We start from the raw sequence: 22,605 nt of genomic DNA, 5'->3' as shown, positions 1-22,605 counted from the left end.
ATATAGACTTATATTTTAATTAATTTTTAATTTCACCATTTTCCTTAATCGTAAATCATCCCGCCCCCCCCCCACAACTGGCCCCCTTTCCATTACAAACCACATTCATACATGCAAATATGCAAACTTTTTGCCGGTATTCAATTTATTCAGTCAATATGGACAAAAACAAAAATTTTTTTTTAAATAGATAATATATATCATGAAAAATGTGAGTTTTTGTGTTATAATTTTTTTACTGTTTTTAATCGAATGATTTTATTTTTTTCATTATTGTGAAACAAAAACTTGAAAACTGTTTTGAAGGAATTACAATCAATAAAGATGAATGGTTTATTTGAGTAAAATTCTATTTTTTTTTTGAAACATGCCATTTTTGCCCAATTTAACTTTATATTAAAAAAAGATGAGTTGTGTGCATGCAAGGATATAAGCAAGTGGGAATTTAAACAGAATAAAAACATGAAAATTAATTCAAAAAGTGATTTAATGTTCAAAATTGAATAGTTAATCATTTGACTGAGTATTCATAGTTTTTTATATTGGAGAATTCGAATTTTTTTTCAGTAAGAAATTATTATGTAATAAATGGCAATTTGTATGTGCACCTTTATTGCGAAAAGCAGTATAAATTAAAATGTTACACTTAAGAAATATGCTAGAAGCTACTCAATATTTTGATCAATTGGTGCATTTAGAGATTCAGAAACTGCATAATTAAGTTTTTTTCAAATAATAAAGGAAGAAAAAAATTAAGTGAGTATGTGTATATTGTGTATTTTAATTAAAAAAAATAAATTGTGAGAGTACAGTACACACAATTTTTATGAAGCAAATTAATATTTAATTGGTAATTTAATATTGATAAAAATATATTTAATAATTTTAAATTGAATTTGGGCATAAGTCCATCATAACTATAATAAACCATTTTCAAGTTCAACAAAGAGTTAAATTTTTTTTTCTTCTGGAATAATATAAATAAACTCAGTTTTAAATGTGAATGAAAAAGAAAGTAAGAATAAAGATAGAATGAAGTCAAGATTAATATTAATATTATTTAATATAATATTAATAATAGGATGGGCAGAATCGTCTACGAGTGGTTTTCAACTTGAAAATAACAAAATGTTACAAGGATCGGAAAATAAAGTGGATATTCACGTAGAGAACAACAAAACGGGTTCAGAAAGTAGAAGGAGCTCTGTTGAGTACGCTGATATGAGCTCTGATGATGAGTCTGAGCTTTCAGCAGTGGAAACAGAAAATGTTTTAATGGACCAAAGATCTTCAATTTCAGCTAGCCGTGAAGAGAATGGAAAAAGAAATGAGAAAACTATACCTTCAGGTGAAAGCTCTGATCAAAGTAAAGAAAGTCCAAACCAGGCTGAGAAAGACTATAAAGGGGAAGGCTTTACATACTATGAGGAGTCTCCTAAAGAATTGATGTCTTATGAGTACGAAAACTATTCAAAGACACCAGTCAGTGTTCTAGTTAAAGACAAAAATATAGTATACGATAAGGGAAGTTATGATCAATTGAATACCCCAGCAGTTGCCAAAAAGGAAGAAAATTTAAGGTATGAGTATCATAAGAAAATGCCAAAATTTGATCAGGATCAGAGAGTTATGGCAGCTGATATAATGAACTATGTTCCAAGGTCTTTGGTTCACTTTGATCCCATTGACAAAATACCTGCCAGAGAAAGAAATACATTTCTTCAAATAAGAGAAAGACCAGCAGCAACAATATCACCAAGTGGACTCTATCTAATGATGACTGGCAAGGTAGAAGAAGAATGTCCAGAAAATAAGTATGATATTTTTATAAGAAAAACCAAGAATAAAAGCTTGAATAAGTTGAGTAAGCAAAGGAGAAAGAAATTGTTAAAAAAGTTTAAAAAATTGGATTTGGAAAACAAAAAACATGGATTAAAGGTGGATGCAAATGATCAATCTAAATTAGATAGATATCAGCTTTTATCAATGAGTGAATTCTTCTCAAAGCGCCAGTGGAAAAGATATGATCACAAGGTTAAGGATGTTGTTCTACATATTGATAGCATGAATAAAGTCCTAGAGTTGTGTTATATGAACTATGTTACATATTCAAAATATGCATCCACTTCCAGATATTATGAAAAATTACCACGTAGAATTAAAAAAGAAACAAACGCAATACAGCAAAAGTTTAATTCAATACCTTTCACAGCTTTGGGAAGTTATTTACCAACTGAACAAGACTTTCAAATATTAACTAAATCTGTTGGTAAAAGTATTAAAAAAGTTAGAAGAAGGTTAAAATTTACTAGAGGCAAGAGAGTATTGTTTATTGGATATCAAAAATCTCCCGTAAATTCCATTAACTTGCCTATGGATGATACTGCTATTGAAGAAATGATTAAAGACCAGGTTTCACAAAAAAAACAGTACAAGTATAAAAGCTTTAAAAAGATATTTAAGCAAATGAAGAAATCACAATATCAAAAAGATCCAAGATTTAATTTGGTCTATGTTGACACTATTCATGTGTATTTAAGTGTTTTAAAAAATCTTTGGATGTGTTTAGTTTCTGGAATATTTAAGATATTAAAGCACAGGCAAAGAATATCTACATGTATTGTAGGTAATGTTCCAAATTACTCTGTTGCTAATATCTTAAACAGAGTAGCAATTGCAATGTTAAAGTCTTCTCCCGTTACTAATGTTTCTAAATTCATTCTATTTCCTGTTACTATAGGAAATGAAAAATATGGATGTGACCAAAAACATAGTGATCAGTTATTTGGTCATATGATTGAGAGATGGGACCAGCCAATTTTTACTTTGAATGGATATCGTATATTAAAGAGTATATGGTATGGATCAAGACTATATAAATACAATCTTTCAATCATTAATAATTATGCAAGATCATTTGATGCTTTGAAATATCGTTTTCAAAAGTCCTTTAATAATACTTCACCGGTAATAATATTGCAACAAGCTTTTCCTTTTGGCTTCTTAACCAGAGTAAGTGATTGTAATCGCCTCTTAATGGATTTAAAGAAGATTAAGTTAATCCGAATTACTTTGGTTTGTTTAAAGAAAAATGGTGGTACAGAAACTGTTGATCAAAATGATTTATTGTTAAAAGAAAGTGAATTATTGGGATTTACTACAAATAAAAAGCAAAAAAAACAAGGACAAAAAAGGCTAGTTACTATCAATAATGTTAATTCTCCAAAAGATATGGATATAATCAATGAATGGTTAAATGGTTTAAGGACTAAAACACTTAATAATAATATTCAAATGATGATCATTCCAATGATGGTAATTGAAAAGAAATCCTTTAAAAAGAATTATAAGAGACTTAAGAAAGTATTAAAGTTACAAAGAAAAAAGAAATCATAATAAAATCAAATTAAAGCTTATATTTAAAACCCAGAATGTTCAAAACTAATATAACTTTAATTTCTAATTAATTAATCATATAAAGATAACTTTTTTTTGAATAAAGCCTATTTTTCATCTAAATTGGAAAGATTATAATAGTAACGATAATAAAAATTTTATTATTATTATTCTTGAACCTTATTTTTACTTTTAACTGTTTCAATCATGTAAGGAGATTCATCCGGTTTTAGAGACAACAATAAAGGATTAATCATAGTATTCGGAGGAATATTATCACTAGTCCTTATTATTAAAATAACACCAGGAATTGTTTTAAATTCTTTATTACTTATTATATTTCCATTATTTGTTGATGAAATTGTATCTTGAATATTACTAAATATCCTACTTAATACTCCCCCATCTGATTCTGTTCCTGATCCTGTTCCTGTTCCTGATCCTGATCCCGATCCCATACCCCATCCATGTTGCAATAGGATTTCCTTACTAATCTCATCCTTTAAACTAATAGTATCCAATAATTTAATTGTAAGGGTTTTTGCTAATTCATTAGATAAAAATCCAAAATTCTTTGTAATTCTTTTATTGGTTAAATACTCAATTAAGGAATTTCCCATCCACTCATTTGTAATTGATGAATCAAAAGTCAATCTTAAAGCTTCTTTCTTCCATTCATTCAAATTGATTTGGCTCTCATCTTGAACATTAACTTTTGAAGGATCAGAAGATGTTGGAATTGTGATTAACCTAACCAAAGAGTTATTTTTTGGTTTTGCTCTCCATTCCATATTGTTCATTTTAATAAATAACTCTGATAAATACTTTTCACAATACTGAGAAGTACCTTGATTTGATAAATTATATGGTAAAGTATCCTCAAAAGTGAATACAAAGAGCTTTTCTTGAGCATCTTTAATCTTCAATTTCTCTTGCAACTCTCTTTTTTTTATCAATAATCCATTAACTTCTGATATTCTCTGTTTAATTCTCTTAATAATTCGAATACAAGGCTCTTTATCAGGTCTTGGTGATACTTCAATATTTGCTAAAAATATTGGTGGCAAGTTTTTTAATCCTTGTTGACTATAATTCCTATTTAAAGAAGATGGTGATCTTATTGGTGAAAATATACTAGGACTTGATATACTTCTAGATCTTGTAATATCATCCAAACTTTTTCCTGATAAAATTTCTTTACAAGTTCTCATATGTTCATGTATCCATTCTGATGGGAAATTGCTAATTACAGTTTCTATAGCATCTAAACTTTGATAATTATTTAAAGAATCTTTTTCATTTTTATTTTCTCCATTAATTGTATCTCCCAATACTCTATAAATTACAAGTGGTATATTACTCATAATATATCCAGTTCGACTAATATCTCCAATCATTAAAGTATCCATAAAATCGGTTAATAATACAAAAACACGTACAAAGACTCCATTTTCAGTCATTTTTTCCTGAAAATCCTCAAAAGCAATCATTGTGGAATTATAACATTCATCATATTGCATTCCTGGTAATACAGTTCTTGTCATAACTTCATTTCGAGTCTGTGTTTTCGCAGAATCAAAAGACTGGGAGAATAAATCCAAATTTCTTTTAATAGTATTAATAATGTTTTCACAAGTTATTCCAGATGATGGAGGTCTTTCATTTTGAACATCATGTAACATATACAAACAATTTGAAAAACCATCACCACCAGTACTATTATTTTCTAAAGGATGATTATGTTGATTTACATTCTTTTCATAAATAGTATCCCCAACAAGAGTTTTTTTCAAATTTAGTTCTGGAAAATCACTCATCATTTTTTGAGCTGATAATGGAGAACTTACACGCTCTTTTCTACCCAAACTTGATGAAACTGATTCAATTCTTTTCCTTGAAACTTCTTTCTGTGACTGTTCCTCTTTCTTCTCAAAATCTTGTTCAGCGTTTTTACTCTCTAAAGGTTTGTCAGATAAATCCTCTTGTTCCATATTATTTTCTTTCTTTGGCTGATTACTTTTTTCACTAATCTCTTTAATCTTATTTTTTAATTCCTTCTTAAACTGTAAATTCTCAAAACCTTGACCCTTCTCATTTTCCTCCTCTTCCTGAACATAGAAATCAACTTGCTCCTTAAAGTCATTTTCATCTAATCCTTGTCCTGGCAATGGAGGAGATTCAATTCCAATAGAGCTACTTGTTAAGTCCTTACTTTTCATCTTTTCACCAATATCTCCCACTTTTTCTTCACCAGTCATAATAATATCATTACTAACTTCTTCAAATACCTTATTTGAACTTTCGTCATTTTCATAATTTTCAATAGATTCAGTTTTTCCTTTCGCCTTTTTCCCACTACTACTATTATCATAAATATGAAGATCAGTAGAAATCCCAATACTTTTTTCTTTTAATTTGCTATCTATTTCATTTTGATGATAATGATTTGCTTCACCTGATAATTCTCTTTGGAGAATTAACTGCTTATTCAACTCAGAAATTGTATTTTGAGTTTCCTCTAACAAACTCTTCATATTGTTCAAAGACTGTTCTTGGCCTTCAATTTTCTCTAACAAAATTTCCCCCAGAGAATTCTCAACTTCCATTCTATTTACAGATGAGTCAGAAACTTGACTCCATAAGACCTTACTTTTCTCAATTTCATCATTATCCATTACTTTAGATATCTGTTTATTTAACTCTCCGAATGTAGAAACTACTGATAATTCCATAGTAGCTAATTGTCTTTGGCCCAAAATCAACAGCTTCTTCTTTTCATCATCTGAGAGCTCATCTAATCCCAAGCTCCTTAACTTATTCAATTCGTCCAACTCCTTTTTATTTAATGGTTTTATTTCAGTACTCATTAAATACTCTCCTTGGTCACCTTCTCCCTGGCCAGACATAACCAAAGCGTTCTTGTTTGAACTCAAGCGTTTCTCTATCTCAGTCTTCAACTCCCTCTCAAACTCTTTCTGACTCCCAGCTTTCATTTTCATCTTTTCAAGTTTTTCCATTGCTATTTTGACATTATTTTCACTATTACCATAATTCAACTCAGCATTTTTAACAATTTCAGATGCTAGCATTCTCTCCCTCTCAGCAATATCCAAAGACTTTTGTAAGTGTTTTAATATCTCTTCAGATGGAGCTCCTGATTTCTTAATTTCTTCAAGCTGATCTTTCAGTCGTTTTTCAACCTGAGTAATATCATTATATTTCTCTCTTGCTAAAATTAGCTCATCTTGAGCTTTTTCTTTCTGAATCTTCAAATCCTCTACCTTCTTCATTAATTCGCCCATTATTTTGTTCTGCTCCTCAACAGTTTGTATCAAATCGTTGTTGATCATCTCTAACTCTTCTCTTGTATGTTGTAACTCTTCCTGCTTTTCCTCTAATTCCAGAATTCTTCCTTTCAAATCTTCAATAATCTTCCTAGCGTCTTCTGACTCTTTTGACTCTAAAATTTGTAATACATAGTTCAAATAGTCAGTATCTCTTTGTTTCTGTTTCTGATATGCTAATTCCAATTGTTTTTCTCTATCTTTCAACCTCTGCTCTATTGCTTGCCTAATCTTCTCATCACTTAATGCATTTTCTTCAATCTTTTCCAAATTCTTTTTTGCCTCATATTCCAAGTTATTCACCATACTACTCAATCCAGAGATTGTGTCGTCTTTACTCAAATTCTTCCTTAACTCACTCAATTGCCTCTCATAATTTTTCTTCATTTCCTTCATCTCAATTTCCTGTTTTGTTTCCAACTCAATCCTATTCTTCTCCATCTTCTTTATATAATTATCCTTCATATTGATTAATGTTCGAATGTGTTTATTATCTCCTTCCAAACTTTTCAGCCTTTCATCTAAAAATCTTTTCTCCTTTTCAATCTCTCCTATAGCTCCTGATGCAATATCCAATGCTGCCTCTAGCTGATTAACGGAATCTTTCATTTCTTTCTTTAACTCTTCTTGCTTTTTCTTATGTTCTTCCTCCATTTTTTCACGTAACTTTTCCTGATTCTTCTTCAAAAGATCAAGTATTTTTGCATGTTCCTCTAAATTTTTCTTGTATTCTTTTTCCAATTGATCCCTAATTTTCTGTTCATTTTTCACAGAAGATTTTAAAATCTCAACATTTTTTGTTGGGATGGTTATTTTCTCCTTTTTCTCAATTTTACTCATTCTTGCTGCTATTGCATCCTTTAATATCTTTTGGAGCCTCTTTAATCTCTCCTTTTTCAGTATATTTTGGAAGTCATATTTTTCATTCAATATATCCTGGATGAATATATCCTTAGGAATTTTTGTAATCTCCTCAGAGGACTCTGACTCTGATTCATCACTAATACTGGAAAATTCTTCCTTTTTTCTCGAGGATACTCCCCGTGCCTTTCCTCCACTCCTACCATTTTTTCCATTTCTTTTTTTTGATTTACTCCCACGATTTCGTTTATTGTTTTCTCTACTCCTGCCTTTTTTACTTTTAGATTTTAATATTCGTGTTGGCATTTGCTTTTCCTTAAAGATACCATAATAATTGTCATCTATTCCGGACCTATTCTTTCTTGCTGCTAAAATATCTTGAAAGTTTTTATCCTTAGATTTACCAATTCTTATTATTTGCCTTACAATGTAATCATCTCCCCTGTTAATCAGCTCATTATAATGGTCTGGATCAACATCTTCTATAAACGAGAACAACTTCTTTAATACTCTTCTGTCTTTACCTGTTAAACGGGTATCTCCTTCATTATCATCATCTATATACCATTTTACAACTGCATTCCTTGCAGTATCCCTAAAAATTGAGTATGGAATTGAATCATCATCTTCCTGGAAAGGATCTCTATCTTGAAATGATTCATCTCCTTCAAAGTTCAAAAATGGCTGCTTATTTACTCTCTTTCCCGTCATTCCTTGAAAATCTACCCTTAATTGAGGATCCCTATAAATAAGTGAGCCGTCTTCTTCCTTTCGAACTGGAAATGAAAAGAATTTATCCGGGCTTTCATCTATCATAACTCTCTCATCTTCAGACAACTCACTGCTATCGAAATATGCAAGCCTCTGAATTTGTGGATCATTTTCGGATGATCCATATTCATATGAATCAGCTAGTTCAAAACCATGAAATGGCTGAATTAATGGCTCTTCACCTCCAATATACTGGCTTTCTAAATTTCTTCCTATTCTTGGATTAATTACAAATTGAGGATCTGGATCAACTTGATAATAATCTACTTTATTTTGAAGATAGGGCTTAACAAAATTTTCATTTTCAAACTCCAAATAATCATTTGAACTCTCTGGCCAATATAGATTTGCTTTTTCAACCAAATGGTTATAAAGAGAATTGATATCTCTATATTTATTTACATAATTTGGCCTCTTCCAAAAGTTTCTATACTCGTGCAAATTTATAATAGCTCTATCATCTGGTTGTATTAAAGTATATTCTGGTCTTTCCAAAATTCTATTTGGAGGAACAATAACCGATGAAAATCCACGATTATTCAAATTTGGTATTGGAAACTGCTTGTATTTAGATAGTCCTGGAATTTCTTTAGTTTCTACCTCCAGACATATTTCCGAAGTAACTGAATTTGGAATTTCATAAACTGGAAGTTTTTCTGGAGAATATGCCACTCGATTAAGATTTGGGGGCTTAATCACCTCGATATCAACCACACTCTTTTGTGGAAAATTAGCAAAGGAGTTCGTATTTAATTTTTCTGCACCATCTGGGACATAAAAATCAATAATTTTACGTTCTCGTGTGTTGGCACTTTCGCTTACAGTATGGTTTGGCTTTACTGTACTCTTAATTTTATTATCCATATCAAGTATGGTTTCTTCTTTATTCGTTCGGCCATACCTACCCTTCCAAGCATTCTGGTAATCTCCAAAAATACTATCATCGACCATTTGCTCTGTTGAAACAAGAAGCATTATAACGTATCCATTTGAAGACTGATATGTATGTTGAGCACAAGCTGATAATAATTCACTTACGCGATAAATCCAGACTTTTTGAAAGCCTAAAATATTTGAAATATATGGATGGTATCTTGCACCTGATAGTGGCCATCTCATTCTTGGTTTTTGAGAGAGTAATTGCTTGCATGCTATTTCCAAAAATTCTGGAATTTCTGCTAAATCTCTTGGTTCCTTTTCAATCTGTTTCGGAGACATACCCAATAGTAAGAGCCTAACTGGGATTATATCCTCATAATTCATAATACTTTTATCACTCTTGATCAATTCCACCTTTTCATAATGCCACAATATGATCCTTTTAAAGCATGCACCAGAATCGTCTACAGGAATTGGTCTGAGTATTGTATATACTATTAAGTTTTCCTTTGCATTTGAAGTTGATCTTTTTACATCATTCTCCAACTTATCTATTATCAGCTGGCATCTTTTCTCTGGAGTGAACTTAATCCAATCAGTATCAAGTGCTTTATCGTACTCATTTTCTTCTATCCCTATTTTATAGAGCTTTTCCTGCTGAATAAGAGTAGTTTGAGCATCACCACCCAAAGCAACTTGAATATTTAGATATATTAAAGTACAAACTAAAATAATTAATCTAGTCTGCTTCATTACTTAGGAAAGATTTTCTCACAACCCTTATTGATTTACGTTCAACCCTTCTTTCGAATATTTGAAGCCTAAATTTATTGTTCCTTATTTTCTTTCTCACGCAAATTTTCTTAATTCATTCCCAATTTATAGCTTGACCTAATATTCTCTTTTCCAATCGATAATTTTACTTCAAATTTTATGTTAACTTCCTGTACTTATTTGTTCATATATATTTATTTGCATACATGTATCGTTAAACAATGACTTTAATTCCATCATTTTGTACGACATGACGTCAGCCCTATATATACGTCAAAATGAGCCTCTAAATTATGTAGACTGTACAGAATTACTATAAAAAAATTAATTAATTGCTGAATATTTATAAGCCAATAATGAAAATACACAAAATTCCATGAATTATCAAATCAATCTCTATTTTATTTGCTTTTTAAATCATATCTATCTGAAATGCTCAATTCAAATAAATTTCTGCGATTTTTTCCCACATTTTCTCCATATGCACACATTCTAATTTCCTATTTAATTCCCAACTTTTATTCCCTGGAATAATATACTCGGTTTCCCCAAACTCATCTGCTTTCAGATGCAGTTTGAAATCTGGTGTGCATGTATATAAAACAAAAATGTGTCCACATGCAATTTGCAATAATAAAATTGTGCATGTAGCAATTCAAGTACCGGTGTAATAAATTATGGCGGGGCAGCTAAAAAAATGATGAAAAAGAACAGCAAGCACTAATAAGGAAAATTAATTATTTAGAGAAAAGAATTTTTAAAAAAAGTGTGGGGTGAATGAGTATCAGTTTAATTTTATGTCAAAGTTTGATTCATGGAGGTTTTGCAAATGTGTGACCAGATGAACGAGGCTATAGATGAAGGACTCATTTTTGCACTATTTGGAAGCAAGTTAGATAAGTTAGAGTGTGAGGATTTTACTTTGGAAAGCTATATCAATGAAAGTTTTCCTAATGAACAGAGCTTGTCCTCTTTGCCCGAGAAGATTGGGGAAATGACCAAGATCCTTGAGGAAATAGACTCAGATATTGGAAAGGAATTAAGGAATTTAGCTTCAAATAATTTGGTTGCTAGATTTGAGGAGAACTTGAAAATATTTGAAAGTGAGCTTATTCCAAAGATTAAAGAGAAAGAAGTACAAGATGAGCTATTTAAAAAAGATGTTGAGTTTATTTTGGGAAATATTTGCGAATTAGATCAAGTTCATATTAACTTAACTAGTAGTGTGAATTTGTTGAAAAGTCTGAGTATCGGTAATATTATCAGAGATGAAATTAAAAGTCTTATGAACACCAGGGCATACAGTGAATTGGTTCCAATACTCATTCTGGGCTATGGCTTATCAACTTTTTTAAAAAGCCAACAAGAAAATAGCACAGCTATGATTGAGATTAAAGGCCAAAACAAGCGAGATAAAGTTTGTCAAGAAATTCAAAATAGTTTATCAGAAACGGAAAAGCTCTTTGGCCTACTTAAGCAACAGATCACCGAAGATTTCCTTGCATTAATAGATCCATATATTTTGTTTTTAGGAGGAATAGATCATCAAGACAACATTAATTCTCAAATCACTCCCCCTCAGCACTTGGAAGCACCAGAAGAATTCAGAAAACAAATGAAATCATGTTGCTATTGTGTGGAATTAATTGGAGATGACTTCCGTGCCGAAATAGTGGATATGTTCACCACAAAATTGCTTGAACCCTACTGCAGGCTATTTAGTTATAGCCAAACAGAGAATTTCTTTGGAACCCAAAACAAAACGATTGGGCAAAATAAAGAAAAGCTTACTTTATCAGCTACTGGAGTAGAATTCATTGAAAGAAGGTTTGGGTGGTATAGAAGGTGTATGAAAGAGTATGAACAGCAATTTGGGGAAATTTTTCTCACAAATTGGGAGCTTCAAACAATATTAACAGAAAAATTTGTTGCATGTACTAGGAAAGACTTGCTCCAAACTTTGGGAGATATTGGACATTTATTGGATCATCAGGTTATTTTTGAATACAGCTCAAAATGCCATCAGTTTGAGGAATATATAACCTCACGCTTTGCCCAGTCATATGATCAACAAATATTGTTTGCAGAACTGGAAAAGGAAAACTTTCAAGAAGTTCTAAATATTAAAATCAAAAATAAAGCGATCAGAGAATTTGGTAATAAATTTAAAACGGATTATGAATATATCTCACATTTAAATGTTTCAAACCCCACCAATTCAGAATCATCTAAAAACAAACTTAAACAAGAAATGTTTGACCCTACCTTCTCATTTCATGATGGAAGAGTAAGATACCCTCAAATTAAAGGGTTACTAACTGAATGTTTTGTACCTTATTTAACATCATTCTTGGAGTTGGAGAAGGAGTCTATATTAAAAAAAGTAACTAGAGAACTAGCTCCTGATGAAAAAATGACCGAAAATATACAAATAAGACGTGAGACAGATTTCCTAGGACAATACGAAACCATTCCTCTTATCTGGACCTCCTCTAAAAGTCTGTCCCACCTCATTAACTCGGTATTCCAACAAATTGAACATCTACTTGACTACGATGATATCTATCTACAATTCAATACTCTAATACTACAGATAGTACAAACATATATAGACCAAAAAGTGACTTCATGTAACATACAAAGAGCACTAGACAAAATTACAAATAATAACATCTATTCAGGAGGGTCTTCATTTGAAAACATTGTTGAAGCTGTGGTTACGACAGTCTCCACTCAAACCAGCAAAGTTGCCGCAACTACAGGAGGAATTCTTTTCACTTCAACGTCCCATGATCACATAAACTCTGAGTTAAAATACAATGCTCGAAGGCTAGCTGCAACCCTTGGTTCGATCGATTATCTTGAATGGATACATTCAAGACTGGAATGTATGTTTAAGGGAAGCCGACTCGTCGATACTTCAAAATTTAGCGAGGCCAATGCGAATGCTAGCAGCCGAGATCTGAGGCCTAGAGGCCAAAATGTCATCTTTAGCAATTATATGTGGGTCTCGAAACGAAAAATCTTAGGCTGTATAGTCAGGGAACTATCACGGCCGATAACACTGAGCATGTCAGAATGGTACACAAAAAAAACACAGAAGCTAAACGAGACGATGGTGGCAAAGGGCATTTCGGAGTCTGAGTTGCCGACTTTAGGTAGTAGCTTTACGGACGGCACTTCGAGTTTGGCTCAGGTTTTGGGCGAATCATTGGTGAAGCAATATGTCCAATACTCGCAGTACATGCCAACCATTTATAAATACAACATAATAAGCCAGGTCATGATGCACAGTCTGAAAAGTAACTGGAAATTTGTAATATCTCTCAAAGGTCCACTACACTATGGCACACTAGAGGTGGTGGCCAATGAGCAACAGAAGTTATCCTCTCTTTTTCTGGAACTTCCGTCGTACTTTCCAGCAATTTACGTTCCTAGGGCATATGTCGAGAACGTAAAAATCATTGTTAACAAAGGCATCGTCTTTCTTCGTATTGCACAAAAAAAAGCTGCTCAAATGAATAATTTTCAGCTTGACAAAACTTCCATACAGCATTTCACGACACAGCTGTACAAAAATCTTGAAATCGAGCCCAAAAGAGGCGAACTCTCAGCTTTCTATGTGAATCTGGCTCTAAAACTTGGAAATAACACTGGTTAACATCAGCAACTTCGCCCAACATAATCAAGAAAAAGTCAAAAACAGTAAAAACTTAAAACCAATATAACATTAATTATCATCAAATTCAATAAACAAAAAAGTAAATAAATATTGCAAACATTTGCATCTTGTACACTTCCAACAAAAGACTTTCCATTTTTTTTTTCATTCGGCACTTCTTCAAAGATGACACAAATGGAAATCAATCTTGAACGAGTGGATTTCTATCATGTCAGAGGATGTTCAGTTGACTTAGGTGGGAATATCAGTGATTCTTCTCAAATACAAGTTTTTAAATTCTATTCAGCGAGACTTGGATGCATAATTTCGGTGAATTATGAAAGTTTCTGGTAGAAGGGGCCCTTTAAATCTTAAAATGTCTATGTAAATCTAAATTATTATAAGGCGTTTGGATTATTGGAAAATAAAGTTTGGAATAAACTGGAACAGTCAAAAAAATACTCTTCATAAATTCAATAATAATCAAGGTAAACCAAACTATGTATTATAATAATGTGAGACATCGACCAAATTGAATGTTCATTCTTTCACTGGCAATTATAAACATATACTGCTAATGTTTGAAAAGAGGAGACGAACAAGAATTGATGGAGAGAGATATAGAGAGATGATATATCATTCAGACAAATAAATATTGCGTGAGCCCGCCCGAATGGACTCCCATTTCTGGTCTGCAATGCATGTATTGCATGCAGAACAATTATCATTGACGTGGATTTCCCGCAATATTCCCAATTGAAAACTCCAAATAATTTTCTACCTTAACCATTAAATCAGATCAGTTTGTTTCATCTCAGAATATTTGTCAATAAAATTTTCCCAGAATCAAGAAAACGTTCCACAGGTCCTCTCAATGCGTTATCAGAAAGAAGTGGGTAATTTCCAAAGTGATAAATATATTGCTTTTCTCAAAAAAGCAGAGAAAAAAGCTAAGTTCTATACAAAGAAGAGTGGTGTAGGATATAATATAAGTACAATATTCACAACTGAAGGAGGATCGGGTCGAGACTTTATCATCTTACATCATTAACATCACAGTGTTAAGATTTTGCAGCCATTTTTTTAATTTATAAAAATCAGAGTTTTATGAAGTCAGGATCAAGTCTTATTATTGCTTGGGGTTTCTGTTTGTTCTTGCTTCTATAATGAATCATTTACAGAACATTCAGTTAGGGAGGTATTTCTTTACGAGGATGGTCCAGAATTGGAGTTGTGGTTGTTATTATTGCAATTATTATTATCATTATTATTATTAACGTTAACATTATTATTACTATTAATATTATTATTATTATTATTATTATTATTATTATTATTATTATTATCATTATCAATATTACTATCAATATTATTATTAACATCATTATTACAGTTCTGGGGAATGGTGATGGAAGTAGAATCATTTTGAATAATACTACTTTGAGAGCTCTCCATATAATCCATTTGGCCACATCCTCCCTGAGGCAAGTTATTTTTTAATAAATGCTGGACGAAGTGTTCTTGGCCTTGCTTAATGGAAACTTTAAGTTTTCTTCCTTGCTCCGTGATGAACCCATTCATATGGTTAACGGCCTCAGCTGCAGAGTGGATATTATCGTAAGAGACGAAAGCCACTCCCTTATTCCGGCCACTGGTCTTATCCACCATAAGATGGGCAGATAAGATATTTCCAAAACGGCAAAAGAGCCCAACAAGACTCTTCTTATCCCATTCATATGGTACGTTGAAAATGAAGATGTTAGCTCCAGGAGGACCAACGATTTCTCTTGAAAAGTTTGGACGGAAGCTTAAAAATTCTGGAGGAACCTCCCATTGTGTTACCTGCGTTAATTCATTATGGTAATATGGCTTACCATCAGAAGTAAAGTATTCCTTCCACATACCAATACACCTTGGCATCAAATTAGCAGTAATTGCAGCTGCAGCCGTAGCACTCGTGGAAGCTGGCATCTGAAGACCAAGCGCACGTGAACGAGAGAACATTGCGGCTGTTGAAGTGGTTGTGGCTACAGCCATTCCTGTGTGATCAAATAGCGTGATTGCTCTTCCACATGGGGGATGATGGCCAGCTTGTACGGTATTGGCTCCAGTTGCATTAACACCAGTAAATGAGCCAATCTGCAGCTGTTCGGCTAAAGAATGATGACTTGAACTTTGCGATAAACCTTTCGAATTGCATCCAATAAAGTGTTGTCCTGATTGGTGGTTGTGGAATTGGTAAGCTGAGTTTAAAATTCCAACTGAAGGCTTTGAGCTACGAGGGGCTTGTTGAGACATTGGTGAGGTCGAAGAAGCTAATGTGCTAGCATTACACAAAACATTGTTAACGTTAGTGCCAGTTCCAATAATTCTGGTGGAATGAAGTTTTTGAATCGAATGGTGACCAAAGCCAAAGTGCCCATTAAAGTTGAGAGCTGTCGCTCCAAAAGGTAAATGATTTCCTTGAGCCATTAAGGAGCTGCCTATAGATGATTGGTGGTTCTTGGATGCGAAACGGACTTCGATAGGTCTGTTAACATCTGCAAGAGTTAAAGCTCCATGCAAAGACTTGATAGCAAAAAGTCCCTGTTCTTTAAAGGCGTATTTAACAAAGGCACAACCTTTGCCCATTCCAGAATGAGGCTCCCTCATAATGAATATTTCGTTGATTTGTCCATATGGTGAAAACAACTCCTTGATTTCATCTTCTGTAAAATTTTTAGGGAGAGCTCCAACAAAAAGTTTGACTTGATCAACTCCTGGAATGCAAGATTCGCTCTCGAAGCCCAGTCTTTCAGGCTCTCCAGTAGAGTATTGAACCTTCAGAGGCCCTCTAAGTTCGTCCAAGACCTTAATAGAATTTAGTTCGCGAAGAGCAAAATCCGCCTGCGCAACAGACTCCATGGTAACTAAAGCCGCACCCCTATGGATTCCAGTACTTTTTTCCCGAATAACGGACACATTCACAACTCTGCCATACAACTTAAATAAATCCCGGAGATCATCTTCCTCAATATTTCTTGGAACCCTACCCACAAACAGCTTTATTTCTACGTTAGGGGCAGGATAAGCATTAGGAACAGTAAAGTAGCCTGTTCCAAAGTTATGCGGAGCACAAAAAACTATTGGATCAATATTGGAATTACTTCCAGCGTGGGATGTGGCATTTCCATCATTACAGAAACGGTGTTCAGGCCGATCAGATTCTGACGTTCGTACAATTCCTCTTTGTGGAATTGAGCTATCATCTTGGATGATCTTACGCCCAGACTCATCATGCGTAATTTTAGAGCTATTTAGAGGCCCGTGGTCAACCGAGGCTAAGCCATCTGCACCCCCCTTTAGCAGCGGTGATGGCCCGTCTCCCTGATTCTTTGAATTTTCAAAGAATTTATGCCTTTGATCTTCCCTTTCAAGGCCTTCTGAAACGTGGTAGTGCCGGAGATCTTGGTGTTGAAATTGAAAATGTGTCTGATCAATAGTTTTGTTAGAGTGGCAAACAGAGTTGGATAGCTCCAAGACATCCTTCGCCGAGCCTGATGATGAGCTATTGTTATATGCGCAATCGTCATTTAAGTCCTTCTTCTTGCTCTTTTTATCTTCTTCTACAATATTACGTTGGTAATTATCTTCAACTTTATGATTATTAGCTCTATTTCTGCCAGGCTTATTTCTATTCGATTTGACATTACTCTTAGAGCCATTGCTATTCTTCTCCCTCATTTGATCTCGCCTTTCCGAGGCAAAATTCCGGGCTACCTGAGCCTTAAGTCCGCTTAGACATATTGGTCCTTCAGACCTTTGCTCATTCATATACTTGGATGCCTCCTCATCATCTTCCTCTTCCTCATCATCTTCTTCCTCCTCCCCCTCACGCTCTAGATTAATCTCTTTAACTGTTAAATTTTCCAATTCTGGCCTAACCCCAGATTCACTATCCGGACTTAATTTGTATTCCATCTTTTCCCAGTTACTATTTAGTAATGAGATCCGAGAAGATTGTGATACTCTTTTCGGAAAGGCGACCGATTCTTCTTGTCCGTAATATGCTCTGATATGGCAGCTATTCTCTATAATCTCTTTCCCTGCTCTAATCTTCAAGGAACATCTTACTTAGAGTTTGAGCTTATGTCCCAAATAAAAGCAGACGCTTTTCAGCGGTCAATCTGGAACTTCCTATATTACCCCGTTACTCAGAGTACGAAGTACCTCCTAACCTTAAAAGATCTACTTTCCCAGATCCACGCCTATTTCGTTTTTTTCTATTTCTAAAGGAACAGGCCCACTCTATCACAACCTTTAGAGTTTCCTGAGCTATTCTATTCTAGCCTATTCCCCTTTTTTTCTAAGTATTATAAGCTCTTATATAGCTAGTCCTTTCTATTTTTTTTAATTTTTTATTTATATGTTTTTTTTAATAATACTTAGCCGCTCCCTATTTTGATTACTTTTTATATTATTATTATTATATTATTATTATTATAATATTATTATTATATTATTATTATAATTATTATATTATTATTATATTATTAATATTATTATAATTATTTTTTTAACAATTAAAGACTAGACCTTATATCAACGAAGGTAAAAGCTTGAATATTATATATTTATCATAAAAAAGAAAAAATTTAAACCATATGAAAAAACAATCCCGCTGATTTCTTGTTAATCTTGGTCAACTTTTTTTTAATCCAAATTCTTAAATTTGCCAAAAATATCTATTTATTAATCTATTTATTTCTCCTTTTACCATTTATTTCTTATTTGCTTTTTTACTCTTCTTTCTTCTCTATTATTCTTTTATATTCGCGATACCCAGTTTCCCGCGGAATAGACAACATGCACATATTGCCGCCGATTGTAGACGTGGGCGTGGCTTATAATTTGATTAATAATAATAATAAATAGAAAATAAATAGGGTAGATTAAATAATGTGAGTAAATAATTTATAGATGTCCGTAGAAAGGAAAGTCGAGTTTGAAGAAGTTAATATTAAATATAATTTGATGTATAAATACTTTATTCCCCGCCTTGTATGGCTTAGAAGTCTTAGAAAGTTATGTCCAGTCTGTGCGGGTTATTACTAATTTAAAGATGTATAGTTATTAATTATTAATAGCATCATAATTTAAAATCTATTGTATATGTATAGCTGTTTCATGTCGAATTTAAATAGGACCAAACATTAGATAAGTTTAATTGTTTTTTAATTACTTATAAAATGTAAACTAAACGTAAAAATTATTTTTTGCAGACTTTATTCGAGCTAGTCTTGCTTAGCCTAGTCTTAATATTAATATAATATTTAAATAGTAAAAATATTTCAGGGGAAGTCTATAAGAGGGGAGGATGAGATTTTCTGTCACTTACCCATAATAAAATAACAATGAATGTACCGGTAAACAAGGTGGGAATTAGGGAACTATCGTAATATATATAATATATTGATTTAGCATGATTAAATGGCAACTGTAATTACTATATACCTCAGCACATATAAATTAAAAATATGTAATTTTACGCAAATGCGTGACAAAAAATAATTCTAATATAGGATTTTTAGTCTACTAGAATCACAAGATTTAATCCTTATTTAGAGTTAAGGGACGGCAGAACTTAGTTGGAATTTATTCGTAGTTTGACTAAAAGCTTTATAAACCAAGTGACGGTTAGGGAGAGTAGCAAGCATCTTTAATTAGTTAAACCTAATTTGTAAATTATTAAATGCATTTTTTGGCGGCACCTTAGTATAAAAGGTCTATAGGTCTGCCGGTACAGCGTACAAGTATTTAAATATAAAAATTAATAGTAAAACATAAACGTATTAATGAATAAATAATGGATTTTAGTAGGCAATATAGGGAATTATATTATCTATTTAATAATAATTAGAATTAGTGCGTAACATAAAAATTAATAGTTATTATACTGGACAATATTTAAATATTATTTAACCTACTGAGATATATTATTGTTATTATATAATATTAATAGCAACAGTTTGCAAGTAGTAAAGTAGTATACACACTTCAATTGAAGTTGGAGAACTTGAGAAAAGTTATTTAATACTTTAAGAACGGATTTTAAAGTCTCTAAATATCGATTAGCTTTTACTTGTAGTTAAAGACTTGAAGCTCATTTAATTATCAAACATAATTAAGAAACAGCGTGTTAGTCGCTTTGGCGTTCAATTAGATTATAATTAACTACAGTAATAAGTATTAAAGAGAATACAAACATTGATAAAAGGAACAGATATGAAGATTCTAAGATTAGCATTGTTGGTGTTTGCGTTTATGATGTCGATAAACTTAATAGGAAGTATGAAAACTAAATATTATCTCGGAAGATGGAAGAATGCAGTTCATTCCGTAGCAGTTGAAGGTACTGATGATCATCCATTAATGAGTGCAATTTACAGACATAGAGAGCACCAAGCTGAATTAATTGCTAACTTTGAGGAATCAGTATCAAACTTGATAGATGTAATAAAGCGTGGAATGGTAACAAGTATGGATGGATATATGTATGGTAGAAGACAAGTGAAGAAGACACTTGACTATGATCCAATTTCAAAATTGGCAGAGAGTGATGACGCAAAGATAGCAAAGAAAAAGAAGAAAAAGGGGATCCCTTTGATGGAGTGGTTTAGATACTCGTCGGTTTTGAGACTGGCTGCTGAATTTGGGTCGGGACTATTATCATTGAAGGATTCAGTTCCCTACGTGGATCATTCACCGGACATCAACAAACCTATAAGAACAGTATCTATTTTATGTAAGAACAGATTGGAGTGGAGTTTGACAGAAATAGCTTGTTCTACTTACGGAATGGTATTGAGTCCAATGTATGATGCTTTAGGCCCAGCCGGAGTAGCTCATAGCATTAATTTGGTAGGCTCTTCAACAGTAGTAGTTTCTATGGAAGCTTTGAATACAATTTTGGGCGTTCTTTCAAAACTTCCAAAAATCCGATATGTTGTTTTACTTCGACCGGAAGATGGAGGTGACCTAAACTATCCGTTAGATAAAGTGGAGCTTACAAAGGATACCCTCAAAGCCTATGGTGTCCAAGTTTCACTTTCAAAGTACGAGATTCCAAGTAATGTGAATTTTGTAACATTTGAGGCAGTGATGAGGCTTGGTGAATTGAATTTGAAGGAACCAACTCCCTCAGGTTATGATGATGTTAATTCGATTTATTTCACATCAGGTACAACAGGAGTTCCAAAGGGTGCGATTCATACAAACGGAAATTGGATTGCAGGAGCATCTGCTTCTCTTAGATCATTTTTGAATAGATCAGACTGTACCCTTGGACCAAAGGACAGGTATTTAAGTTTCTTACCACAGGCTCACATTTTTGAGCGCGAGGTGAACCATATATTAATTTACTCAGGAGGCACAATTTGCTTCTATGGAGGAGATATTTTGAAACTGGGAGAAGATATGAAAGCTGCAAGGCCAACAATATTTGTAGCAGTTCCTAGGTTGTTTACAAGAATCTACAAGGGTAAGGTGTTACAGGAAGTAAGGAAGAAGAGTGATGGAGTCCAGAAGTTTTTCTTTAAGATCTTAAAAAGAAAGGTAGAAAGCAAGCATCCAGTCAAGCACTGGCTTTACGACACTATATCGTTCAAGAAGATAAGTAGCGTTCTTGGAGGGAAGATTAAGTTTACATTGAGCGGAGCAGCTCCATTGGATGAGCATACTCAAAGAGATATGAGGGCTTTACTGAGAACCCATGTAGTGCAGGGGTATGGCACAACAGAGGCTTTGGCTGCGTTTTGTCCAGAATTCACTGACTTGAGCGTGAATAATGTTGGAGGACCAATTCCTTGCATAGAATTTAGATTCTTAAGCATTCCAGAAATGGAATACGACGCAAAGAGCCATCCAATCAGGGGAGAACTTCTAATCAGAGGTAGTACAATTTTTAAAGGATACCTTAAACAACCAAAGGAAACAGCTGAGACAATTGACGAGGATGGGTGGCTACATACTGGAGATGTTGCTGAATTGACCGAAAATGGTGCGATTAGAATTATTGACAGAAGAAAACACCTGTTCAAGCTTTCTCAAGGTGAATACATTTCACCTGAAGCTCTTGAGAATATTTATATTGCTCACTCTCAAATAGTTGGCCAGATGTTTATCACCGCAAAAACTACTGAGTCTGTGATTGTTGCAATAATTGTTCCAGACTCTGAATTCGTTAAGGATTGGTCAAGAAAGAACGGGGTACCTATTTCCTCAGATTGGCAATATCAATTTAAACAGATTTGCAGTGAAGCCAACACAAAATACTTTGAAGAAAACTTTAACACTCCTCTCAGAAACGAAATTATTGCTTCTTTAAAGCATGTGGAAGAACAGCAAGGAATAAAAGGATTCAAGAAGGTTAACGACTTTTATCTTGAATGCGATGGTTTTACAATTGAAAATGGCCTCTTGACACCAACCAATAAGCTAATGAGACACAAAGCTAACAAGACCTACTTAAACCAAGTCGAGCAGCTTTATGTAGTGATTAACAAAAAGTTGGGAAACAAGCCATAAATGAGGAGACTATTCTCAAGCTTGCCCCTTTGAAATTCTTTCTGTGTGAGATTCCTTTGCTTTTATGATTTATTACTAGTAATATTTTCCCCAGTTCATTTTCTTTTTCAGAAAAAAAAATCACACTCAATCATCAACCTTTAACTTTGCTTTAATCAGCTGTGCCATCCTTGACCGCTCTATTTCACATTGGCGCAATATTCAAATTTGTAATATCCTGAGATGCCGGTATAAAACACTCGCAGGGAAATTATATGTGGATAATGTCGTTTCTGCATGCAGCGGCGGTATTATGGGGTGTGTGCATGTTACTGTAAATCCGAAAACAAAACAGGAGGTAGGCGAAAGTAAAGT

At 33.1% G+C, this 22,605-nt stretch overlaps 5 protein-coding genes across 5 annotated transcripts; 3 read left to right on the top strand and 2 right to left on the bottom strand.

Moving 5' to 3' along the window:
- Positions 1 to 1,032: 1,032 nt before the first annotated feature.
- Positions 1,033 to 3,396, top strand: ELE39_000546 (uncharacterized protein; the record flags this gene model as incomplete). Its single annotated transcript, XM_067343586.1, has 1 exon — positions 1,033 to 3,396. One exon carries the CDS (start codon positions 1,033 to 1,035, stop codon positions 3,394 to 3,396), a length of 2,364 nt encoding a protein of 787 aa, XP_067199227.1.
- A 167-nt stretch (positions 3,397 to 3,563) lies between these two features.
- Positions 3,564 to 10,004, bottom strand: ELE39_000545 (uncharacterized protein; the record flags this gene model as incomplete). The annotated part of the gene is made up of 1 exon (XM_067343585.1): positions 3,564 to 10,004. One exon carries the CDS (start codon positions 10,002 to 10,004, stop codon positions 3,564 to 3,566), a length of 6,441 nt encoding a protein of 2,146 aa, XP_067199226.1.
- An 835-nt stretch (positions 10,005 to 10,839) lies between these two features.
- ELE39_000544 (Vps53-N family involved invacuolar sorting) lies at positions 10,840 to 13,686 on the top strand (the record flags this gene model as incomplete). Its single annotated transcript, XM_067343584.1, has 1 exon — positions 10,840 to 13,686. One exon carries the CDS (start codon positions 10,840 to 10,842, stop codon positions 13,684 to 13,686), a length of 2,847 nt encoding a protein of 948 aa, XP_067199225.1.
- Positions 13,687 to 14,892: 1,206 nt separating this feature from the next.
- On the bottom strand, positions 14,893 to 17,646 carry ELE39_000543 (RNA binding; the record flags this gene model as incomplete). The annotated part of the gene is made up of 1 exon (XM_067343583.1): positions 14,893 to 17,646. The coding sequence occupies one exon, from the start codon at positions 17,644 to 17,646 to the stop codon at positions 14,893 to 14,895; it is 2,754 nt and encodes a 917-aa protein (XP_067199224.1).
- Positions 17,647 to 19,950: 2,304 nt separating this feature from the next.
- Positions 19,951 to 22,251, top strand: ELE39_000541 (long chain fatty acyl synthetase having a signal peptide; the record flags this gene model as incomplete). The annotated part of the gene is made up of 1 exon (XM_067343581.1): positions 19,951 to 22,251. One exon carries the CDS (start codon positions 19,951 to 19,953, stop codon positions 22,249 to 22,251), a length of 2,301 nt encoding a protein of 766 aa, XP_067199222.1.
- Positions 22,252 to 22,605: the final 354 nt, after the last annotated feature.

Source organism: Cryptosporidium sp. chipmunk genotype I (genome assembly GCF_004936735.1).
Source record: "Cryptosporidium sp. chipmunk genotype I strain 37763 chromosome Unknown contig_13, whole genome shotgun sequence".
NCBI classification, from domain to species: Eukaryota; Apicomplexa; class Conoidasida; order Eucoccidiorida; family Cryptosporidiidae; genus Cryptosporidium; species Cryptosporidium sp. chipmunk genotype I.
This window is presented reverse-complemented; position numbering and strand designations above follow the sequence as displayed.